The 25,064-nt window shown below is 55.7% G+C and overlaps 1 protein-coding gene across 4 annotated transcripts in view; it reads left to right on the top strand.

Annotated features, from left to right (window-relative positions):
* The first annotated feature begins 2,583 nt into the window (after window positions 1-2,583).
* Window positions 2,584-25,064, top strand: part of LOC114512581 (interleukin-4 receptor subunit alpha-like) — a 40,197-nt gene continuing 17,716 nt past the window's right edge. The window contains exons 1-3 of one of the 4 annotated variants that reach the window (XM_036021352.1): window positions 2,584-2,713; window positions 22,310-22,397; window positions 23,988-24,126. In XM_036021352.1, the coding sequence (XP_035877245.1) occupies window positions 22,328-22,397; window positions 23,988-24,126 (209 nt within the window). In that variant the 5' untranslated portion in view covers window positions 2,584-2,713; window positions 22,310-22,327. Of the gene's footprint in view, window positions 2,714-22,156; window positions 22,227-22,306; window positions 22,398-22,804; window positions 22,891-23,975; window positions 24,127-25,064 lie in introns of those variants that run through there. The other 3 variants (XM_028531516.2, XM_036021353.1, XM_036021354.1) reach the window with 3 other exon arrangements.

Below are 25,064 nucleotides of genomic sequence, written 5' to 3'. Positions count from 1 at the left end.
GCAGGGGGCCTGGTGGCAAGTGAGGAAAGAGAAGAATGACTTAAAGACAAAGAACACAGGGTGGGAACCCAGTTTGGGTCCAGTCAGCCCAGGCCACATGTTCCCAAAGTGAGACTTCTGCTGTCCTGTCCAGATGACATTGGGCACAAACTCAGAGGTGCCAGGGCTGGAGGAAAGAAGGTTTCTTCTTTACAAAGGGAAGCCCATGATGTTCATTCTACACTGCCTGGGCTCAAATATTGCTTGTGTGGGTGTGCAAGTAATGAATGAGTGTGACTGTGGGTGTGTGAGGTAGTGCAAGTGTGAAAGGGAGTGATGTGTGTGAGTGTATAAGTTTGAGTCCGTGTGTGGGTATGACTGTGTGTGGAAGTGGAAGTGTGAACATGAGGGGGTACGTGGATAAGTCTGACTGACTATGAATGTATGCGGCACGTGGGGACTGAATGTGGTGAACGTGAACATAGGGTGAATATGAGTGTGAATATGTGTCGATGTATGAGGAGTGCAAGTGTGTGTATGTAAGTACATGGGTGTGAAGCATGAGTGTGAAGTGTGAGTGAAGGTGTTTGGGCAGGTGGTCTGTGGATGTGAGTGTATGTGTGGGTGAGTATGAGTGTGTGTGAGCTTTTCTAGGCAGGGTCAAATGCTTCTCAGTGAAGCAACCCACTGGAGCTGTCTGGGTGTGTCTTGTAAAATTCATGTCCAATGTGAATGTGGAATTGCTACCTGACCTGTGCAGTTCACACCTTGTCCATCCAGTTCCTACTCCCTCTGGAAACCCAAGCTCCCGGGTCCTTCCTAAAGTCCCTCTCCTCTCCCCTCCACTAACCCTAACCCTAATTCTAACCTCATCACAGAGTTCATTATACTCAAATGCTTGTGTCTGTTTACTTGTCAGGGCCCCAACCACACCCCCAGGGCTAGGAAAGCAGGGCCAGCATCTATTTCTCACTCTCTCCAGCACCCTGCTCAGGACCTAGTACATAGAAGTATCAATAAATAGATTTTGAGTAATGCTGTTTTTTTCCAGTGCCACCCCAACCCACCATGGCTCACCTCCAAGTGTTTGCTCCTTTAGTCCTCTCCACCTGAACACCTATCCCTTTTTCCCTTCCTTCTCTCCACTGACCCTTGGAGGCATCATCAGAGGTAACCTCCTCCAGGAAGACTGACTACTCTGGGAGACTGAGTCCACTATACTGTCATGTACTTGAGGATCAGTGGCTGTCTTGCCCACTTGGTTGTAAGGTCTCAGAGGGCAGGACCCATGTCTGTTCCATATCTTCATATCTGCATCCTTAGCACCTGTCACAAGTTAGGCACACAGTAACACCAAGAAAGAATGAGTATGTGAAGAATAATGAAAGAGAACTGAAGTACTGTCCCTCCCTGCCCCCGTCACCCTGAAGCCCACCCTCACTCGCCAGTGGCTTCGCTGCTTCCCTGGCTCACCCTCTACCACAGCAACCCCACCAGCAACCCCACTGGGCTGCCCCTGGCTCCAAGGAGTTTGCTTCCATTCTCAGACCAGCAGCTCCTGGAAGGCAAGGTGGGATCAGAATTCTCTCTGGGTCCCCAGCACTGCCAAGCCTGAGCCTGCACATTTCCTATCTCACCTCTCTCTCTGCTCTCCCCTCCTGAATGTTCTCCAGCTAATCTGGCCTTCAGGCAATTCCTGCAACATGCTAAATTGGTTCCCATCCCAGGGCCTTTGCACTTGCTGTTCTCGCTCCCTAACCTAGTCTCGCCCACATCCTCTTCAGGTTCTCAGCTCAATGTGTCCTCTTCAAGGATACGTCCTAACCACCAGGCCCACTGGCCTGATAGGTCCCTCTCTTTTTCCTTTGTTCTTGGAACCTCTTGTAACCTAGAATTCTTTGTCCGTTTAGTGTTTTTCCTACCTTGTGGCTGCATCAGGGCTTTTATGGTGTCCAGTGGTTAGTGGTCTATGGAGCCTGGGTGCGAATGCCACATCTGCTGTGTGACCCTGTGCCTCCGTTTCCCCATCTATAAAATGGGTGGTAGCCATAGAGTTCCCTCATAGGGAGTTGTGAGGATTAAATGAGTTAATACAACCCCTTAGCACGGTGGGGTGGGGGGGCCTCTCAGGTTGTACTAGCTAGTGATTGAAGGGTTGTTTTACTAACTTTTTCTGGAGCCTAACACACCTATGCAGGCGCTGAGTAAACATTTGTGGGAAGATCACACATTGACACTTAGCAGTTGTTACGCTGCTGGGGAGGGAAGAAGAATTAAGCTGCCAAACCCCTCTGCCCAAAACGCACTGCTGCCGGGTCCGCAGAGTCAACTGGGGGCGGGGGCAGGAAGGGCCGCGGGAGGGGCGCAGGGGCCGGCCAGAGAGAATGGGGCCTCGTCGGGAGATGCACTTTTATTCTGAGAGCACTGGGGAACTACTGAGGGTTCTCCGCGAGCCGTGACCTCGGCTTCTGCTGGGGAAATGGCGAGCTAGGGGCGCCCCCAGGAAAATTCAGCGGCCGGACCCTGAGGGGGCGGGCGGAGGGACAGTGACAAAGCCGCGGATCCTGCGCCCTCAGAGGGCTGGGCGCCGCAGCAAACTTGGGGGCGGGCACAGGAAGGAGGGCGGTCCGAGTCCCCCACCCCGGAAAGTCCCGCGCAGCGCCATCGGCTGGACAGTCCCAGGCTTCCCACTTCTCGCTCGGGCGCCGGCTGTGGAATGGACGGGAGTACACAGGTGGGACGCGGGGCCGGAGGTGGAGGTTCGTGCGGGGTGGAGGCGGGGTTAGGGTTAGGCGCCGTGACCCGAAGCTCGTAGCCGTCGTCGGAGAAATATCGGGCCGCCGGCGGGGCCTGGCGTGGTGACCCGGGACTGCTGCGACCCGCGCTTGGGTAGCGGCCAGCTCGGTGCACGGCGTCCAGGGCAGCCGCGGCGGGGAGCTGGGAAGGAAGGCTGGCTTCCAGGTGCTCAGAAGCCCGGTTCCCTCGAAGTCGTGCTGTCTGGGACATCTGCGGGGACGGCCTCTCGGGGGCTTTGGGATGTGGAAAGCGTGAGGTGATACAGGTCTTGGGCTATGCAGGCCCCTTCTCTGAGTGTTGGTAAGGATTGTGGGCAGAGAAAGGGTGGGACAATTCTGAAACTGTACGAGTGGATAGGAGGTCAAGGAATCTGAGGAAATAGGGTCCTTCCCACCTTTGGTCTCCTTATTGGAATATTGTTGGATCGACCAAATACTAGGAATAATTTTCTGGGGCTTATTTTGTTCAGTCTCTGTTCTGAACACTGAAAGTATTCTGAATTAAATCTCAAAATAATCTGACTGGTCGGTGCTGTTGTATGGCCATTTTTCAGATGAGGATGCCTTGGCACAGGCAGCTTAAATAACATGCCCAAGGTGAGGCCCACCTGGAAAGTGTGGATCAGGACGGCAACTCAGGCACTCTGCCGCCAGAGCTTGCTGCCCTCCACCTGTCAACAATATTTGTCAAACTACCCCATAAACAAATTCTCCAGGGGATTTGGTTAAACTGCATATTCCCAGGGCCCCTCCTGTGATATTCACCTTCAATAAATCAAGGAATCTGGATTCAAAAATGAAAATCAAAATCTGTATTTCCTGTAATTAGGAGAGACTGGCAACAAACAGCAGGCTGGTTGCTGATGTTAGGGTTCCCCTGCTAGGTTGCCCCCAGGCCAGCAGTAATCCTGCTTGAGTCCTAGTTTCTGCCTGTCCCCAGCCCTCTGTGAGCTGTGACCCCCTGCAGCTACTCCCCTGTGGGTGGTCTCTTAGGAGCTGGAGCATTTGCTGGGACATCAGTGCCTTTATTAAAATCCTGAAGTCTTTTGGGGAAACGGAAGGCTTGGGTGTCCATTTGGCCCCGGTGTCCCACACAGTCGGGATTCCAGAGTCCTGCAAAGGCCCCTGAACTCAGCTACTTTAACCTGATTACAGAAGAGGGTGCTGATGTGGACCGGGATGGGACCAGCCCGGCCATTCCCTCACTCACTAGCCCTCACAGGGCTCCCCTCGCCGCCCCGCACTGTTCCAGTGCTGCTCAGGGCCCTGGTGTTTGTGCTGAAGGAGATCTCCCTCTGGGAGTGGGGGGTGCCTACAGGTGGTCAGCTCTTCATGGGGCAGTGAGACAGCTTCACGGAGCAGGCACCCTTGACCTAGCCTCGGAAGAGGAGTAGAGGAGCTCGACAGGGGGACAACGAGGGGAAAGCAATGCTGAGCAGTATGGACAAAGGCTGGGAAGTGTGAAAGGCATGGCAGGGGGTGCCTAGGGAGTGAGGAGAAGCCAGAGAGGGGTGGAAAGGTGGGCCTGGTGATATTGTAGACACAGGGGGTCCAGCCTGAGGCCCAGGATGGCTATGAATGCGGGCCGACACAGAATCATACATTTACTTAAAAACTTTTTGTGCTCATCAGTTTTTGTCAGTGCTTGTGTATTTAATGTGTGGCCCAAAGCAACTCTTCTTCCAGTGTGGCCCAGAAGCGCCAGAAGATTGGACACCCCTGTGGGGTCTCGAACGCTGTGCTGAGGAGTAGGCCAGTGTGCCCTACCTCTGCCTGAGCCCTGAGAGTCTCAGTGCCTATTCTTGGGCCCCGCCCAGGCCTTCGGAGTGGAATCTGGAGGGAGGCCATGGGAAGGCAGCAGGGGGGAAACCACTAGTGAGTCGCCCTGGTTACAACACACCATTTACCAGCAGATCAGGACGACCTGAGGATTTCCGCAGTCGGGGCAGTGACTCAGTGCTGAGGAGTTTCACGCAGCACGTCCCGGGACTGCAGAGAGCCCAGTCAGGGCTGCGGAGGCCGTCCCTGAAGGCATTCGGTTTCCTGATGCTCAGATTTAGCAAGGACTGAGGTGAGGGGGAGAGAAGTGAGAACAGAACCTTTCCTGGACCCCTTATCTCCTTACCCTCTGCTCCCTGCCCCAGGATGGAGGAGAGAGTTTGGGATCAAACAGCTCACTGCTCTCACTGCCACCTGGGAGGGGCCGGGGGCCAAGGAGCCCTTGGTGCTTAGTTTCCTCATGTTTGTGAAATTGGGCTTTCACGAGAGCTAACGGCATCATGTTTTATAAGATACTTAACACAATTTGCAACACATAGTATGTCCACAACAAACGCTCATGTCTGCTGTCCGCTGTCAAGCAGAATAGCCTGGAGGTGAAGAGCGTGGGCTTTGGAGCCACATCGCTCAGGCTCAGAGGCTGGCTGTGCTATACTAAGTAGCTGACTTCTCAGGACCTCAGTTTCCACATTTGTGAAATTACGGTGACTACTTCCTACCATTGTAGGGATGGTGAAATGAATTAATAAGCATCAGGCCTATAGAACAATGCCTGGTGCAGAGTAAGCACTATGTATTTGTTCAAACACATAAATGAACCCCATTAAAGGGGGGTTAGTCTGCCCATTTTGCTGCTGGGGAAACCAAGAATCAGACATGTGTGGGGTGGCCTTGCCTAAGGTCCCATGTCTAGCAGTGAGAGAGGGAGGGATTTGAACCTACTTTTCTCCCCAGCCTGTGTTTTTTCCCACGTTCCAGTTTGCTGGGGTGACCAGGAGGGACAGCCTTCCCAGCATTGCCCATGGCCGGCACTGTGGAGACATACCTGGTCACACTTGGCCAGACTTCCCTTGGCTAGTCTAGAAGAGAGGCCAGCGGCCTGCCCAGATGTTGCTTGAACTTGCGCTTGGAGAGTATGGATGGGAGAACCCAGCACTGGCTGGAGGGTCCTGTGGGAGCCAGCATCAGATGGACCCTATTCCCGTTGCTTTGCTGTGCGTTTTCCAGTGAGTCACTCGGCTCTGAGCTAGAGGCACAGGGAAGGGCAGAGGCTTGAAGATTGGGGCCCCAGGTTCCAGTGTGAGCTTGCTGCTTCCTATCTGTGATCTGGAGCGGTTGCTTAACCTTTCTGAGCCTCAGTTTGCTTGTCAGTAAAATGGGTATTTGGGGGTGTTCATGAGATCATTTTCATAGGCACCTTGCCTGTGGCTCAGTGATTGCTGTTTCTCTCCCCATTTAGGACAGAGTCGCTCCTCCATATCCAGCACCTGGCTTCCTCATTCATTTCTTCTCCACGTGTTTACCGAGCACTTACGTGTGCCAGGGGCCACTGACAGGGCACTGGACAGAGTCCTGCCCTCCTGGAATTCAGTTCTAGTTGAGAAGACAGGCAATACACCAACAAGTGTATACCCACAGATCTACACCTCTTAGCTATAACTTCGAAACGCATGAGCTCGGAAAACAGAAAGGTTTTCATAACTCAGTTGGGAGTACGACCTGACGTGAACTAACCACAAGGCTCTTTGGGGTCTTCTCCTCCCTGGCTTGAGCGCGCTCCAGTCCTGCAGAGAGATTCCTGAGATGGATAGCTGGGTGCTGCTCTGGTCACAAGGGGGTGGGGTGCTTCCATCGGCTCGTGTTTTATACAAGATGCCCTTCCTATAATCGGAGTGGTTCTGGATTCGGAAACACGCCTGGCCCCCGGAGTTCACAAGGGAGAGTGGGGGCCTGCCATATCCTGTCAGGAAGTGGCAGTGCTAGGAGGAAAAGTGAAGCAGGGTGGAGGCGGGGTCAGCGGCGTCTTGGAGGAGGGGCATCAGAAAGACAAGCAGCAAAGGCCTGGCAGAAGGCGCCAGGGGGAGGGGCCGCAGTAGAGAAGGTCTTGTCCCTCCCACCCACCCACCCCTCCTCCGGACCACTGTTCCCTCCCGCTGAGCACTCCCCGTTCTGTCACTGGGCGTGTCTGCCTTTCCAAGAAGTGGTGATGTTGCTGAAGTTTCAGGTTTGGCTCCGACTGACTCATTTGCACTCTCGGGGGCCCCATGGGCCTCCTCGCCTCCTGGAGGCTGCTTAAGAAATCCAGGACCTGGGCTAAAGCAGGCCTGGGTGCTGCGACTTGCTGGGGATCCTCACCAGCTGGGCTGGCATCTGAGTGCCCTTCTCCTCGCTCCCAGAAAGGAGCAGGATGTGAGTCCTGGTCAGGGCAGGAGAGCGTGGCCCTCAAGGGTTTGGGGGAACAGATTTCCTGAGGGGAGGGCATGTAGCTCTGAGCAGAGGATTTTTCAAGGAACAACCTCCATCCAGCCTACAAGCTAAAAGTAACACGTCCTGCATGCCAGCCTGGGTGCAGGGCTTACATTCACTCAGCAAGCATGCCAGGGGCTGGGGACACAGCAGCCAGTGAGGGGCCTTAAGGAGCTGACGGTCTAGTGGGAGAGGTCACTCTGGGGGGGTGACTTTTAAGCTAAGACCTGAAGTAAAGAGACCGTGGATATCCACGAATGTTCCTGGCAGAGGAGAGCGAGTGCGAAGACCCTGAGGTGGGGACAGGCTGGTTTGTTTGACCCTCATCAAGGAAGCTGTGCAGTTGGATGGAATCGAGGAGGCAGAGAGGGAGGGGCAGGAACAAAGGTCAGGGAGGTAAATAGGAGCCAGTTGCCTGCATTATCTCATGTGACTTGTAGAATAACACTGCAAAGTAGGAGCTGCTCATATCCGGATTTCGCAGATGAAGAAACAGGACAGAGTGGTTCAGTAATTTGTCCAGTGTCACGCAGCTGGAAGGAGGCCGAGCAGAGCTGGAAGCCGGCAGCCCCAGAGGCGTCAGTCTTCAGCACTGTGTTTAAACACGTGATGGAAACGGGCTCAGACGCTGGAGGCCCACCTCCTGCTTAGGTCCTTGCTGGTGCGCACTCCGGCCGCCTATCGGCCGCGGGTCAGCCCCGCAGCCCTGTGGATGTGGTCAGGCCAGGACCGGCGTTAGGATGATCCAGTCACGGTGTCAATCGTTCTACAGATCGTTTACCAATGAGCTCCCTCCCCAGGGTCAGACAGCGGGGACACACCAGAGCAGCGGGGGCGTGGAGGGGAGACAGGGCCCCGGAGCCCAACCCCACCCCACGTCACGAAGTGTGCTGGGGGAGGCGGGTGGATGACTGCGCGCCGCCCCATCTCCCTGAGGAGGAAGCGGAGGTTCCCGGTGGAGACTCACCGGGGACACAACTCGAACGGCGGCCTGGAGTCAAACCCAGGACTGCTGACCCGGGAAATCTGATTTGCACTTAACCGCTGTTTGAGCCATCCCCCACGAGAAGGAGGGTTTAAAAGAAATGAATTTCTTGGTCAGAAATAAGGGAGCACAGTCTCCATTTTGGAGAGAGGAGGGAAGTTTTCCCGAAGCAGCCTTTTGAAAAGGGGAAGCGGAACTTCTCCGGAGAGGAGAGACGCAAGATCTCTGGGCCCGCAGCCCTCCCCTGGCGGAGCCGCAGCCCCGGCAGTCCTGCCAGCCGTGACAGGGCACAGGCTCTGGCCGCAATTTCCACCCTGGGCAGCTCTGGCTGGGAGATCTTACTGAGGTTTAACCCAAGGAGCTCTCAGGAGCTTTCACTTTCTGACTCTGGCTCTGACCCTTGGAAGTGGTGGCCATCGTCCTCCAGCGACAGCCGGGTGCTTCTCTTTCTCAGACTGCACAGCCATAGTTCTAGTTTTTTAATTTATTATTTATTTTATTTTTAGACCGAGAGGAAGGGAAGGAGAAAGAGGGAGAGAAACATCAGTGTGTGGTTGCTTCTCATGCACCCCCACTGGGGGCCTGGCGGGCAACCCAGGCATGTGCCCTGACTGGGAATGGAACCTGTGACCCTTTGAGTCTCAGGCTGGCGCTCAATCCATTGAGCCACACCAGCCAGGGCCTGTAGTTCTTTTAATCATTCCTCCTGACTCAGGGAATTGTACAGTTCAGTCTAGCTCTGGACATGAACCAGTTGGTCAGAGTCTCACATAAAACCCATTACCTCCCACAAAGCCTGCTCAGTCAGAGAGGAGGGAAACTGTCGCCTCCCTGGATATGGAGCCCGTACTTCTGATGATGCAACCTGCAGTCATGCTTAGCAGCAGCCACGTCCACCTGGGGTTATATTGGGCTTGTCACTTAAAACCTCCAGGTCACTCCTCCGGGAGTTCATGAGCTCCTGTCAATCAAAGTTTCTTCCACTCTGAGATTACTTGTTTGAGACTAACAATCATTTTCAGTCTTTCTTAATTTCTGATAAATGTACTTCAGGCTAATGGGTATATTTTTTTTCTCTGAGTACTATTTTGGCGTTATTCCACAGATCTTATCACACAATTTCCTTCACTACTAAAATAGTTTACAATTACCCTTTTGTCTAAATGTGTATGTGCTTTTAAAATGTTTTAAGGTGGATGGAATTTTTGAAAGCTTTTTAGTTGATTTCTTGCACAATTTATTGCATTATGGTCAATGTTTGTGGCTTCTCTGATATCAAGATGGAGAATTTGTTGAGATTTTCTTTATGAGATTTTCTGGTTAATTTTTCTGCACATTCCTCTTGCATTTGAAAGGGGATATATTTTCTATTGGATGTAAGGTTCTAGAAATACCTCTGTTAGATCAAGCTTGTTAACTATAGCATTTATATTGTCTGTACTTTTCTCTGTTTTTTTTTTCTACCTGATTTATCTCCCACCGTGATAGTGGATCTGTTCTTCTCTCCTTGGCCTTCTCTCATATTTTGCTTTCTTTTCAAAGCTGTTATTAGGTGCATGTCAACAGAACAGCCCGTGTGTGAATAGAAGAAGGGTTCATGAGTTTTATACCTTCTTGGTCAGTTGCTCCTTTTATCACTATAAAACAGCCACCTTTCTCTCATTTAGTACTTTGATGCCTTGAATTCCATTTTATTTGGTGTTAATATCCCTATACTTATTACCTTATTTGCATTTTTCTTGACTCCTTTTCCAGTTCTTTACATTCTTTTCTTTGACTCTAAGGCTATAGGATGTTTACGTGGCCCCAGTCTGGTAGCCAGGTGAACTTAAAAGAAAACAGAACTTGCGCCTCAGCCTCAGCTCTACAACCCACTTGCTCGGTAATCTTGGACAAGTCATTTCCTGTTTAGGCCTCATTTCCTCGTCCATAAAATAAGAAGAGGGCCTACTCTGCCCTTCTGTCTGGGTTTTTGTGAAAGTAACAGCAGCAGTGAACAGGAGAGGCATGGCAGACATCCCCCCCATCCTACCCCCGCCTCCGCACACACACCGGTCACTGGGTGTGAACACAGCCGGCTTCCCAGGCAGTAAGGACGGCGTGTGTCAAGCCCCGAGGCGGGAGTGTGCCCACAGGGGAGAGCCGGTGTCTTCCTTCGGTAGCCTCCTCTGTTCACGAAGGGACAAGAGTAAGACCCAGTCCCTGGCTGGCCTGGAGGAATTTTCAGTCTGGGAAGCAGGAGGAATGACAGGCACAGCTCACCTTTACCGAGAATGGAAAGGTTGTCGGGACCAACGGCCAGGCAGAGCGCCACGGTGGGCTGAGGAAAGAGCAGGGCCTGCCCAGGAACACCCTGAGTGGGGGCACAGGAGGAGGGCTCCAAGAGGCTGAGCACCGGCCCAAGCAAAGTGCACATGTCTGGGTCAGGTAGTCTGTGGCACGTTTGGGGACAGCTGGGGCAGGGGTGGAAGAGTACAGGATTTGTAGGGACTGCTCTTGGGCCTCCGTCCTCCCCCACTGAGGAGGAAGGCAATGGGCCTTGCAGAATTTTTGGACGCAGTCCAAAATCCTCACTGATACCACGATGCTATTCAACCACGCAGAACAGGCAATGGGGTGTCTCCAGGCCCCTCCCTGCTCATCACTGTAGCAACCAGCATCCTGTGGTGAGCCAGAGGTAATAGGGACAGAAGGCAGGGAACATTCAAAAGGCAGCCTTTCACCTTGGGGGTGCTGGTGCTTGGGGAAGGTGTGGGGCCCCCCTGTTGCTCCTCCCCACTCATTGGGCTGTCCTGGCATCTCAGAACACCCACCCAGGAGGACACCAGCTGGTGATTGTAAGCCAAAGGGGGACCACAAAGGTGGGGTGTGGTTTCTAAATACTGAAATCTTTTCCAACACCTAAAAATCAGGGTAACACATAAAAGTCTGGATTTCTGCCTTCTTTTGAAAAACCAAAGACCTAGTGATACTTGTGCCTTCATTCTCCCGGGACAGAAACTGCTGAAGCAGCGTGCAGCTGCCCCTCGGGACTGAGCACGTGTTGCCCCTGGCCCCCTCTCTGCTCACTGCGTCCTCACAGTGACTCTGGCCACGAAGCAGGAGGCAGAGGGCTGGGAGCTGCCCCCAGAGGCAGCGAGTGCCCTGTGCTGGAGGCAGGGAAGCAGCAGGTCGATGGCCCCTTGTGAAGGCCCAGGGGCCTCATCAGGAGTGGACTCAGGGTCTTTGGGGATCCTTCCAGCCCGGAGGATGGACCTTCTGAGACCTTCCGTGGACACAGCCCGATACCCTGGGTTGTGCGCTCCAGTGTCTTCCCTCTCGTCCATCTTTTTCTTTTCCTCTTTATTGTCAGACGTGCAGACAGCAGCACAGCCTCATTTGTTCTCACAGAGTGAACACGTGCGTGGATTACCCGGTCAAGAAACAAAGCATGGCCCCCGCTGGTGTGGCTCAGTTGGCTGCAGCATTGTCTTGTGGACACTGAAGGTCATGGGTTCAGTTCCCGGTCAGAGCACATACCCAGGTTGCAGGTTTGATCCCCAGCCAGGGCATGTACAAGAAGGCAGCCAGTCGATGTTTCTCTCTCTTTCAAAAGCAAAGAAAAAATGTCCTCAGGTGAGGATTAAAAAAAAGGGTGATCAGCCCCCCAGAAGGTTCCCTCCTGACCCCACCTCTGAGGAGAGGACACTCTCCTGACATCTGACCCCAAGAGTGGGTTGTCGCCTCCTGCACTTTATGTAAATGGAATCGGCATTGCCCTTTCTTCGCTCAGCGGTGCCCATGAGGTCCGTCTGTGTGGTCACGGCAGCATCGTTTCACTTGGGCCCCAGGGGTTACTCGGTGCTTAGAGGTGAGCTTCGGCCACCAGCTCCGTCAACACTGCCTGAGGCCACTTCCACCCAGCCGCGGTCTGTTTGCCTCCCTGCAGCCACGCGGTGATGCAGGAGATTCTGCCCGCACTTCACAGATGAGGAGACTGAGGCTCTGAGAGGACCCCAGCTTGCCAAGTCTCCCAGTCAAGGTGGGCCCTGCACACTCGGACCCAGAATTGTGCTCCGTGTCTTAGATGCCCTGGAGCCCCTGCCCACACGAGCGACCCCGCACATCTGTGCGTGCCGGCCTGCCAGGAACGATCTGGGGTGAGACAGCAAGGAGAACTTGAGGGACAGAGTCTCCCCCTGACCCCGCCCCACAAACCTGTCTGCAGACAGAAAACGGACAGGAAGCTCTGTCAGTGCTGACTTGTGACTGGCTTTGGGTTTGCCTGGGGCAAAGTCCTGGGTGCTGTTGAGACAAGTTCACTGGGGAGGATGGGGCAGACAGGACAGAGGCCAAGTTCTAGCTCAGCCACTTCCTGCCTCATCACCTTTGGGCTTTTTCTGGACTCCAGGGCCTTAGGCTTTGGTTTCCCCCTCTGTGCAGGGGGAAGGTTTGGCCACATTTTTCATAGAGGGGTTTGCTGCAGAAGCCAAGAGAGGTGTGTAACAGGACCAAGTTTATGGCAGAAGGTCTAGGTTCAATTCCCAGCCCTATCACTTATTTTTTTTTAAGATTTATTTATTTTTAGGGAGGGAGAAAGAGATGGAGAGAAGCATTGATGTGAGAGAGATACATCGATTAGTTGCCTCTTGCACAACCCCAGCTGGGGGCCTGGCCAGCAACCCAGGCATGGGCCCTGACTGGGAATTGAACTTGCCACCTTTCGGTTGGTAGGCCAGCTCTCAGTCCACTGAGCCACACCAGCCAGGGCTAGCCCGCTCGCTTATTTGCTGTGCATCCTTAGGCAGGTTTCTGAGCCTTCCTGGGCCCCAGTTTTCCTGTGTCTGCGATGGGAATGGTAGTCCTACTGCACCTGCCGTGTTCCCCTGGTTGGGGAGGGTGGAACCCATGGGCAGAAGGGCTGTGAGAGAGCCAACCCGTGGCATCTATTGGCTGAGGGACTGAGCCACTCAGGGGCAACTGTGGGGATCTCTGAGGCCCATAACAGCTGTCACCGTTCCTAACACAGCCAAACCTGATCGGTGCCCTGAGTCCTGCCGTCATGTGCCTGCTCTTCAGGGAGATGCGCAATCATCACAGTAATGCCCCAGCTGCCAGCTCCCTGGAGGTCAGCCCTCCCCCCGGGGCGGCCCATCGGTGCCTGTGTTAGGGTATTAAGGAGACTCCCAGCCAGAATTGGTCAGTGACGATCCAGCAGTGAGAGGTAGAGAATGCCAGCTGACCAGGCCCCCTGCACATGGCTGGGGGAGTCTCTTCACTCACTCTCCTGTTCAGCAGCGAGTCATCTGTGGGCCCCGCCCCCGCTCTGTGCTGGGCATGGTCCTGTGCTCTGGGGCTGCAGCAGTGACAGTGGACACAGGCTCCGGCTTTGTGGGAGCTGTGTTCCAGTGGACACATGGACAATGAACAGGAAGTGTGTGTGTGACATGCTGCAGGGGGTTAAGTGCTGAGCAGAGAAATAGAGCAAGAGAAGGGTTTGTAGAGCGATGGAGGTCGGCTGCCTGTCCTGAGTGGGTGGTGTCTGGACTCGGGTCCCTCAGCTTCAGCTTGCAGTACCTTCTGCAGATGGCCATGGCGTCCAGATCTCTCTAGGAAGCAACTGTCTGGATGCTTTCCCAGGGGCCCCATTGGCCGCTTGGACTCAGTGTGTCCACAGCCAACACAAGCTCACACATTGCCACAATGTGGCCATTGGCACAAGATGCCAGCCTGTCCCTGAGATGGTGCCTTCCTCCAGGGCGTCTGACTGGCCATTCCCATGAAGGAGGTCATGGTCTCCAGACCTTTCCTGTCCCTCTCAGGTGAAGTCGTGTCTCACTGCGCACAACCCCCCTGGATTTGAGCCACAGCTGGTGGCCCTCAAATTTGTCTCCAGCCCAAGCCTTCCTCCTGAGACCAGGCCACAGGGACACATGTCCTCTTGGATGGCCCTCGGGGCCTACCGCCCACGTGAAGTCCCTGTGTCTGCAGCAGGGCAGAGTGTGTGGTCCCCACAGCAAGCCTGCGCCCCTTCCCAGCACCACTGTCTGCCCAAGGCCTCCTCCCCACTCTGAGCTGCCCCCACCAGCCATCAGAAGCTCTGCCGGGTCCACTTCCCAAGCAAGGCTGGAGTCAGCCCCTCGTCTGCAGCTCCAGCAGCACCCTGTCCTCTCGCCGCCACCCCATCTCGCCCTGCGGTTGTCTGCACACACCCGTGGAGTGGGATTTCTGGAAAGCAGCACCTGTCCTGCTGACCAGCCTCCACTGGCCCCCACTGCCCTGGGGGTGGAGTCATAATTGCTTACCACGCCTGGTAGACAGTGTCGCCTTCTGGCCCTGCCAACCTCTCTGCTCTCACCCCGTCCTCTCTTACCCATCGCTGCAGCCAAGGGCCCGTCCTGGGTGGTGGGAACTGGGCTGTGCCCTCCCTCCTCCCTGGCTATTCACTCTTCACGTGCCCTTCCCCTCCATTCCTTCCTCCCTCGGGATCCTTCAGGATCTGTAAAATGGGTTTAATAATTGTACTCACCTCAAGGGGGGCCGTAAAGCACCTGGAACCGTGCATGGCACTCAGGAAGCACTGTGCACGCCAACAGTGAGGCTAACATGAGGTGCATGCGATCACTCAGTCAGTGCCCGCTCTGCCGGGCGCTGGGCTCGGTGTTCAGGTTGTGCGGACAAGGCATGGTCTCCACCCTCAGGCAGCCCTCGGTGCCCTCTGTGGCACATTTTTCCTCCTCTCCACACCCCCACCCCTCCCCTCACCCAGAGAATTCTGGTTCATCCTCCCATCCCCACCCCAGCCCTCGAGGGGCAGCGAGGGAGGAGCAGCGCGAGTGCTCACTGACAACTCCCTCCTGCCTCTTACGTTTTCTGCTGGTGTTGTCCCCACTGCTCTCTGTGGGCCTCTTCCTCACCCTGTTCCTCCCGTGGCCCACTCAGTCCCGGTAAACGGCCACCCCATCCTTCAGGGGCTCCAGTCTCATTAACCCTCTTGTCCTCTCAGCCACTCCCAAATTCCATTCTGTCAGCAAACCCCATTGGCTCTGCCTTCAGACATCTAGAATCCAACCCATTCTTACCAGTCCTTCCCCACAACCCCGTGCGAGCTGGCACCTGTTGCCAGGGCCAGCCCAGTGGCCTCCTCCCTGGTCCCTGCTTCTGCCCTTGTCCCCACAGGCCTTTCATACGACACAGCCAGAGGGATGGTTTGAAAAGTCTCATGATGTCACGTCTGTGCTCAAACCTCCCGTAACTTCTCTTCTCACTCAAATATTTGTCAAAGGAAAGAAGAAAGAAAATAATGAATGAATAAATGGCCTTTTTTGCATCTGTAGCACCTGGCACATAGTAGGTGCTCAGAAAACACCTGCAACAAGAATACACAAGGGCATGAACGAGTGGGCAAGGACCTGGAGCACATAGTAGGTCCGTGGGAGCCCAGTGGGCTCTGTGGGCTGAAGTTGCTGATTCTTGCCCCTGGTGGCAGCAGAGCCAGCCTGCTGCCACCCCTCCCGTCACTTACTGGGATGGAGGCCGGGCAGATAGGCAGAGCCCAGGCCATTTTGGGACTCTGGCCTGGCCTGTCTCAGTGTCCTGGGTGGGGCTGCTGACGTGGCTACTGGTTCTGGGAACCCCGGCCAGACAGCAGTTCTGGGAAAGCTGCTGCCTCCGGGAGAAGTGTGTCCCTGGCGCCCTGCCATACTGGCCCAGCTGTCTCGGAAGCCAGAGGAGGCTCCAGGCTGGCCTAAGACTGGGGCTTCAGGGATCAGTGGCCCCCAGGGAAGGCCCGTGCAGCTCCTGCTGTGTCGCTGGCTTCCTCTCCACACGCCTCTTCTCCCGGGGCTGACTGCGTCCTGTCTGTGATCCAGGCCCTTCAAACTGGTTTGAGGTCAAGAGTGAGCTGGGGAACGAGAGGCCTGTTACAGCCTCTGGCTCAGGAAGAGCCTCCTCGGTCACTTCTGACTGCTGCCGCCTTCTGACATTCCAAGACTGGCCACTCACCTCCCCCCACATAAAAAGAGTGAGTTCAATGTGTTTCTCTGCCCGCAAGGGTGTCTTCCCACTCCAGGCGCTTCTGCTGTCTTCCTGGCTCAGGCTGTTGTTCCAGTCCTAGCTCTGTGACCACAAGCAAGTGCTCTAACCTCTCTGTGCCTGAGAATCCTTATCTGTAAAATGGGGTTTTTAGTGGCCCCGACCTCAGAGTTGTTGTGAGAACCAAGCTGATTAATACCTTGTAAGCTCTGAGAACAATGCCAGGCCCTTAATAAGCAGTGTCTATGCATAGCAGTTATTACAGACAAAAGTTGGGTATATACCTGTGTTTAAAGATAGATTATTGAATTTATTATTGTTGGAGGTTAGCCAACCATTCATTTACTAGCTGTTTGATAAGCCCATGCTGTGTGTGTGTGCGCCAGGCACTGCGCAGGCGCTGGAGACGGAGCACCGCCCAGGGCGGGTGCAAAGCTCCGCCCTCAGGGGGCCACGTTCCCAAACGCACCTGAACGCAGAAACGGTCTGAACGCACAGGTCACTCCCAGCTTCCTGCACTGGCAGCAGGGTGGGAAGGGCTGCTTCACGAGGGGACAGCACAGGATCCTTCTTCGGAGAACCGTTTATGTCCTGTGTCTTTTTTTCTTAAAGGATGTTTGTCTTACTGATTTTTAAGGCCTTCACAAAAAGGCCATGATTAAGGCCCTTAACCATCCGTGGGGTAGATTGCCGGGTGCAGATTGCCACCTTTGCCAGCCCTCTGCTTGCTTTGTTTTTTTACGACATGTTTGGTCTGGGGAAACTGAAGAGTGTTTGCAGTCAGAGCTTTCCCTCTCTGCTGTCTGCGTCCTGAAATAAAACAAACGTTCACACGCTTAACGTCAGTGATGAGATTAGAGACGGTGATAAGTATGTGCCCGAAGAAAACAGGGTGCCGTGACAGGGAGTAACAGGGGAACCCTCCTCGGGTGACGGGGTTTCTGGGGTAAAGGCCACGTGGAACCAAAGGGCTGGGGGTGCCAGTGGGTGAAGGCCCCAAGGACCCTAGACTCGTGGGGCAGGCAGAGGGGGCAGGAGGGTCAGTATGTGTGTGACGGGGGTCTTGAGGTATTTTTATTTGGTTAAACTTTTAAGATAATTGTAGACTCCCGTGTAGCTGTAAGAAATAATACAGAGAGACCCCTGTACTCTCAGTCTCCGCCAGGCCAACATCTCGCAGCACCTTCGTGCATCACCACAGCCAGGATACTGACGTCTGTACAGCCCCCTGGTCTTGCTCGGGGTGCCCTGCTTCCTGTCCTCAGGGGCTTGTGTGGGAGTCCATACTCACTGCCCCCAAGGTCCCCATCCCATTATTCTCTGGGCCCCAGACTGGGCTAAGAGAGATCTTGCCACAGCCCTGTCCAAAGACCCTCGGAGTCTGCTTCATTGCCCCCAATGTGAGGGGGCCTTGGACCTGGGGTTCTCACTCAGGCTCCAGGGGATCTGTGGAGAGATGGAATGTAAACCTCAAAGTAAACTTCAATTGTTCACACTTTTTATTTATTAGTTGCTCTTTTTTATTTTTAAATAATTTATTTTTTAGAGACCAGGGTGTGGCCACCCCATTCGCATCCAGGGCTGTCGCCGCTGTGCCGCCTCAGGACAGCCGCTAAGCCTTTCTGTGCCTGGGCTTCCCTATCTGAAAGTGGGGGAAATAATAGCCCCTACTTCACAGGCCTGTTCTGAGTAGTGAATGAGTTAACATGACTAAAACGTGTAGAGGGTAATAGGCATGTGGTTAACGTGTATGTGAAGAGGCTGCAGGAAGGAGGGCGGCACCTTTCCGGCACCAACCTGGGTGCTGGGCCTCGGGGGTGGGGCCCTGTCCTTGTGGGCAGTCTGCTCTCCGAAAGCTCCAGACCAGCAGGGCTTCTTCCAGAGGGATGCACCGTGTGGCTGGGCACTGTCACCTCCCTTGTCCTGGATCTCCCCTCTCTGTTAACATGGCTTTGGTTGGCTTTTTTGTCTGCTTAGCTGCTGCTTTACCTCTGGCTCATTGGGCTTTGTAGACACTGCAGATCCTCAGCCTTTCCTGCTGCTCAGTCAGGTGCTCTGGGCCTGTGCTTGGGCAGCCAGTGTTTGGAACTAACAAGTGGGATGGCCAGCTGCGCTCTCATTAGCCATGGGAACTGATGGACAGGTTATTTGACCTCTCTGGCCTCAGTTTCCTTGGGTAGAAAGTGGGAGTAACAAACCCATCTTCTTTCAGGGTTCTCGGACAGTTTCGATGAGGTAATACTTCTACCACACTTAGCCAAGTGTCGAGCACAATGTGAGTACTTGACAATAGGATTTTATTTGCACAAATCCAAGGCTCAACATAAGGAAGCTATTTCCGATAGTCAGGCTCTGATCAACCATGACCTGGGGATGAGCGCCCCGTCCGTGGAGGAGTGCAAGCAGACACTGGGTTGCAGCATGTCCGAGATGGGATATTTGCAGGGCAGCCCTGTTCAGATTGGCAGTTGAGCTCAGCAGCATACCCCTGAGACTCCTCCCAACTCCAGCAGGTAGGGAATCCATGACTGAGGTGCAAACTTGACATTGCTTCCTCTTGCCACCTGTTTGAGGTGGGTCACTTGATAATTACTCCTTTTAATTCCTTTACCTTGTCCTCTGTTCCATTTTACATTCAGGGAGGCCTTTCCTCTGTTTGCGTGTGTGCCACGGCTTCTCCTGAAACACAGCGCCTGCGCCCTGGGAAGCCAGCTGGTGTCGGGCTGTGGCGTGTGTGTGTGTGCGTGTGTGCACCATGCGTGTGCTCACAGCTGGACGTGCCCTCAGAGTCAGACCAGAGATGACACCCTGACTGCCGACTATGTGATGTTTCAGTCCACCCTTTTGGAGGACTTGACCACGATAGCGCTTCTGCTGTATGACCTTGGACAGGAAGCTTGGCCTCCCTGTTTCTCTTGGTTACAAATTGTGGCTCAGTGGCATTTTTGCCATCTCTGCCACAGGATGCTGTGGGCATCTGCGAAGTCGTGGAAGGAAAGTTATGGGACTTTGCAGAGGAAAAGGACGTCACAGACCCACCACCCAGTCACCCCCAGGGAGAGCTCTCCAGCCCGTGCTGAGTCCGTCAGGGGCCCCACATCCTGTCCTAAGTGACCGAATCACAGACATACACCGAGCGTGTGCTGGACGCCAGGCACCGACATGGGCCGGAGCGCGGCTGTGAACAGGACGGCTGCTGGCCCCCGGGCGGCGGCCACTTGGAGGAGCAGCTCTCTGCGCACCCCGCGCCCTTTACCCTCTGGCACGTTTGAAGGGCACAAACCTGCCCCTCGGTTTAGGTTTGTCTGATGCTCCCTTGGGGTTTGTGGCCTTGGGGCAGGGACACCAGAGCAGCGGTGACTTGATCCGTCCCGTTCCTGGTGATTCAGCTTCGGCCACTCCGTCAAGGTGGTGCCTGCCAGGCTCTCCACATAAAGTGATGTACAATCATATACACAAAGCACAGAAAATTATAGTGTGAATGATTTTGACTCGTTAGTTAGTAAATAATTAATACGGGGTTTGTGGGGAGACAGAGGCTGCCATGGTGAAAAGAACAGTCCCTCCCATGGGCGCCCCCACCGCAGGGACTCCTGCGTCCCTGTCCTCACGCTGGGGTCACACTGACTGTGACGCTTCAGTTGTGCCCATTCGAGCCAGTGGGCACCCATTTGAGCTGACACTTGTGTCCTTTGAACATGTCCCCAGCGTTCTTGGGACACCTCCTAACTTCCTGGCACAGAGAGAAGTGCGGGCTTGGAGTCGGCCGCTTCTCTAAGAGCAGAGTTGTATTTAGCAGCTAAGGCCTGGGCACTGGGAGGGCGTGGCCGTCAGAAGCACCGCTAGGTCCTGACCCGTAGAGGGCGCCATTGAGGCAGTTAGCAGCGTGGAAACGGCCAGTGGACCAGGTGGCTGTCGTGCATCCAGGGCGGTTTCCTGATTGTGACGGTTGCATTGTGGTTGTCCAGGAGAGTGTACTGGAGTATTGGGGGTTGATTTATTCCTTGTGACTAGACAAGTAAGAGAGAGAGGCTGAGGGGGGAATGGGAGTGAAAAGGACAGGAGTGGACAGGTGTGGAGGTGGGAATGAGTGGGTGTGTTTGAGGAGCAGCAGGGAGTGAAGGCATGCGGGCGGCAGGAGTGCCAGGCACAGCCTCGGGGGCGGGAGGCGCCCGGCTGGGTGGATCCTTCCAGTGGGATGAAGTCCCTGGAGAGCGTCCGATGGGGGCTGGGGGCTCCTGCTGTGGCCTTCAGCCCTTCCCGTGCTCCAGACACTGTGCAGAGTGCTTTGGGTCCACACCTGCCTTCCCTCGGCAGGACGCCTGAGAGCCTGATCTGGGCATCACTTCCGCGTTGCAGATGGAGCAGCCAAAGTCCGAAACCCAGTAACTGTCGGAACAGCACGTAGCTACCAAGCAGCAGGAGGAGGTCCGGCGTCAGCCTTTCTGAATATGACCCCAGGACAGAAACCCAAGGGGGGTTGTGGGTGGGCGTTGTCAGCGTGTTCGGGAATGTGCCCTGGGACATTGCTCTGCAGAGGACGTTTGGCGTCGCGTGCTAGGGGTGTGGGGGGAGTGCATGCCCCTTGACCCATTGGGATTCTGCTCCCGAGCATTTTCCTTAGCAGTGATGAGTGGCAACCCTGCTGGAGCCGTGCCTGTGTCCAGGTCACGGTCTGAGGCCTCCACAGCTGTCAGCTCCCTCAGTCCTCGCAGCCCTGCCAGTGACATGGAAACTTGGGCCCGGAGGAGTGTAGCAGCTTGCTCAAGGTTCATAATGAGCAAAGGACAGCAGGTGTTAAATTTAAGGCACTGAGCAGAGCGGTGTGGTGGTGGTGCCCCGGGGGCGGCCCAGAAACCCACTGGGCACAGCTGGGTGACACGAGGGATAAAACGGATGAAGTCCAGTGCTGTGGCTCTAAATTTTGTGGCATGAAGTGATATTAACAATATAGTAGGTTTAAAATGTAAGTTTTCGTATGTGGAGGGTGCTGCTATTTCAGTAAATAAAATTCATGTTTTTCTCCCTGTACTCATAGTAGCTTCTGAAAGGATGGGTGTTCATGTGTGAGTGGGGTTAGGGCTGGGCCTTGCGATTTGGCGATTTGACTTGTGTTTTCCTCTTGGGTGTCTGCACCTCCTCATGTTTACTCCCCAGCCATGTCTTGTGCGATGTCATTAACAAAATGAGGGAGGGACAGGGTTCCACCGATTGCATGGATACAAACCACGGAATGCAGGGGTCACCTGTGGGGTTAGACGTCCGGGTCAGGGCGATGACGGGCACCGGCACCAATGCTGAGTGACAGACGGGCACAGAGCCTCAGGGCCACGGACGGGGCACTCACTCGGCCCGACTGCGGGGCCAGTGTCGGGCGTGGCCGGTCTCGTGGGCTCCCACACGCATCTGAGCTCAGCCCTGCTGCTGTGTGACCCGCTCACACGCCCCGGGGACACTGCCTGTTGTCTGAAGCAGGAGGAGACTGCCAGCACTGGCCCGCCCCGCCCCGCCCCCACCAGGCTGGCCCGGGCGCGTTCTCCAGGCAGTGTGGTGCTGAGGGGCCTTGTGTACGTGCCCCGGCTGACACTCCGCTGGCCAAAGCGGGTCACGTGGCGAGCCCAGCGCCCCAGGGCAGGGAGAACGCTCTGACCGGGGCAGGGGGCCACACCGTGAGGTCACTTGGACGCAGGAGTGAAGAATCGGGCCGCTAATGCAGTCGGCCTCATTCTGAGTGGCCGCCTGACCCTTCCCCGTGTGGGTGCGCCCTCAGCCATGGAACCTGCTCTGTGAGGCCAAGCGGCTAGGCCAGCGTTTCCGACTGTGTTTCAAGGAATTGCAAATCCTCGGGGGGTTAACTAGGGTTTTGACACACACGCAGAAGTGAAGGTTGGGTATGGAAATTAATTTGGTCGTCACTGAGACAAGCGAAGAAAAGGACCTTCCCTCACTGCAGGGCCTGTCAGCCTCCACATGCAGGCGTGCACTGTGGACTTCCGCCAGTGTGGGGGCGCTGAGACTCAGCAGGCCGAGGGACTTGTTCTTTCAACGTGCCCCAAGCATCTCCTGGGACAGGCGTTTCGTGGCTCTCGCTCTGGGCCTTGTGTGCCTGGGCTGGGTCTTGTGGTTATCCGCACACCTCCGGGGGACGCGGAGGGCTGGGTGTCAGCAGAGACTCTGTGGCAGGCGGGCACAGCTGTGTCCGGAGTGAGGCGAGTTCTGGAGGCTGTGCTCGGGGTGACGGGGGTCCTGGGGACCACGAGTCGGCACTAACTGGGTCACTTTCCCTCAGCAGGTGCCTTAGGATCTCCCAATGGGGCGGCTCGGCTCTGGGCTCACGTTCCCCGTGAGCTGCCTGGTCCTGGCGTGGGCGGCAGGCTCCGGTAAGTCACCGCCTCTCATCTGCCCGCTCCGGCCACGCGCTCAGTGAGCAAAACAAAGAGGAGGCCTCGAGGAGATCACATTGTAGTGGGAGGAGACAGCCAGGGCAGATGGCCCTGGTTATAAGTACATCCTAAAGATCGTTAGTTAGGAGGACGACAGTACACAGTGTCCGGCAGAAGTAAGGCCTGCTTGCGTGTGGTTGGTAGGGGAAACCTGTGGGTGTAGTGATTCATAGTTTTAATGTGCACATTTCACCTAAAATACCATGTGGTGTGCCTGAGTGTGATAGTGTTATGTGGCAGAAGCACATGCTTATGACTTTGTAATAAAAGATTTTGTAGTAAAAAGGGGCGTTGTCTGTGCCGGACCCTGCAGTACAGAGTAGGGAGGACCGGGAATGCGGGTCGAGGGGAGGGCAGCAGTTTAAAACACGTGCCCCCGGGAAGGCCTCCTGCATGACAGTGGAGCAGAGGCTGGAAGGACGAGGGGGCCACACAGATGTCTGGGGAGCAGGAGCTCAGCGGGGAGGAGCCAGAGCAGGCCGGCATGGTGCCGGTGCCGGGTGACTGAGTCTGGAAGGACCTTGCAGGGTGTGAGCAGAGGGGCAGTGTGACCTTTGCATTAAAGGGACCCTGTGTCTGCAAGCACAGGGTGGGGGCCGGGGGCCGGGGAGGAGGTGCCCCAGCAGCTGGTGGCTCGGCCCAGCAGAGGAGATCTGAAGACAGATGGGGAAGGGGTGAGAGAGGGAGAGGCCTCTCAGGAGTTCTGAGCTGAGCGGCCAGGAGGGACATGGTTGTTGGCTCTGAGGCACAGAGGGGCGTGGTTTTGGGGAGCAGGGAACCAGGAGGAGAGTCTGAGACGTTCATGAGACATCAAAGACTCTCCAGAACACGGCTAGTCCTTCGCCCAGAGAACAAGAGCAAACCAACGGCCGCGGCGGGGCTGGTGCCCGGACACAGCCGCTGGAGCGTGATGGCGCCCACCAGTCAGGTGCCGGCTGGTCTGGCATGGTGGTCCCCAGACGGTTTGGCAAACCCAACAGGCGTCCTGCCAGGTTCGAATCCAGCCCTGCCACTGACTGCCTGGAGGAAGCCCCCCCCCCACCTCTCATGCTGCCCTTTGACGTTGGCCGAACCCAACAAGAAGCCAGGGGACGAGGGCACCTGGGTGGTGAGGTCTTGGGGGTCAGCCCCTGAGCTCAGAGCAGGGTGGAGAAGAGGAGGGGGTGGGGAGTGGGCAGGTGGCGCCCCTGAGCCTGCAGGGTATTTTCCCTTTAACTTGGCCAAGGGCAAGTAGTTGAACTGCACAACAGAAAGCTGCATTTGGGGTACCCCCTGTAATGGACCCTGCACCCCAGGGTATTTCTTCAGCTTCAGAATCACCTCAGTGCCAGCTGAGAGGCTCCAGGAGCTCCGGTCCTGGCCCCACTCTGTGAGGACCAGCGCTTGACCGTGCCTGGGGCTGTGGGTTCTGGGTTTTGTGATGGGCCCCTCAGTCCTGTTCGGGCTGGTTTGCGCCTTGCCCCGGTGGGGCGGGTCCCTCTTGCTGGTTGGGCCCCGGCTGCTCAGAGCACCCCTGTGTCTCCCCAGGGAGTGTGCAGGTTCTGCATCGGCCCACCTGCTTCTCCGACTACATCAGCACCTTCACCTGCGAGTGGAGGGTGGACAGCCCCACCAACTGCAGCGCTGAGCTCCGCCTCACCCACCAGCTGGATTTTCTGATCTCTGAGTAAGCCTGTGCGGGAGCGGGGCGGGCAGCGAGGTTGGCGCTGGGAGTTCGCCTGGTCCGGGCAGTGCCCTGGAGGGCCTGGGGCTGAGTGTGGCTCCCCGAGGGCGCTGTCCCCGAGGGCGCTGTGTGGCTTGCGGCTGCGGGTGGAGCGCTGGGCCGCACCAGCAGTTCTCGAACCTGCAGCCTCAGGACTCGCACATGCTTAGAAGTTTGCCAGGGCCCCAAAAGCTTTTGTCTAGGGAGCTTATAGCAGGGCCCCCAGCCCCTGGGCTGCAGACTGGTCCCGGTCCATGGCCTGTTAGGGACCTGGCCGCAGAGCAGGAGGTGAGCAGCCGGCGAGCGAGTGAACCGCTCTCTGGTGCCAAAAAGGTTGGGGGCCGCTGGCTTATAGCTATCGATGTTTTCCTGATAAGGAATTAAAACAGAAAAGTTAAATCACACCAGCACACACGCCATCAGATCAAAGACATCATAACATGCCACGTAGCCTCTGTAAACCCTACAACATGCTTGTGAGAGAGAGTAAAACGGCAGATGACACTTAGTGTGACTATGAAAGCGGTTTGGTCCCGTGGGTCCCCATGCCACTCTCAGACCTGCTGGACCAGACCGCTGTTCGGGGCTCAGAATTAGTGGTGGGGTTCACTGTGGGCCATGGGGCCCGTCGTTCCCTGTGGCTCACTGGGGCGACCCGTGTACACGGGGCACCGTGACAGGCGGTGCCCAGGACGTGGTCGGGCGCACAGGGGCGGGGCCACCCTGGAGCGAGGGCGCACTGACACAGGTGGTCTTCCTAGGTGCGCTAAGGTGGGTGGGCGGTGCTTCTGTGCACGGTGGTCCACCAGAGGGACCAGAGAGGGAAAGCTAGGGCCCGTGAGCCACAGCGGGCCCACCCCCTGGCTTTGTAAATAGTGTTGACACCCATTCGCTTCTGCGTT

This window comes from Phyllostomus discolor, chromosome 3, assembly GCF_004126475.2.
Source record: "Phyllostomus discolor isolate MPI-MPIP mPhyDis1 chromosome 3, mPhyDis1.pri.v3, whole genome shotgun sequence".
Classification (NCBI taxonomy): domain Eukaryota; kingdom Metazoa; phylum Chordata; class Mammalia; order Chiroptera; family Phyllostomidae; genus Phyllostomus; species Phyllostomus discolor.
Note: the sequence above shows the minus strand (reverse complement) of the source record. Positions and strands in the feature narration are given on the sequence as shown.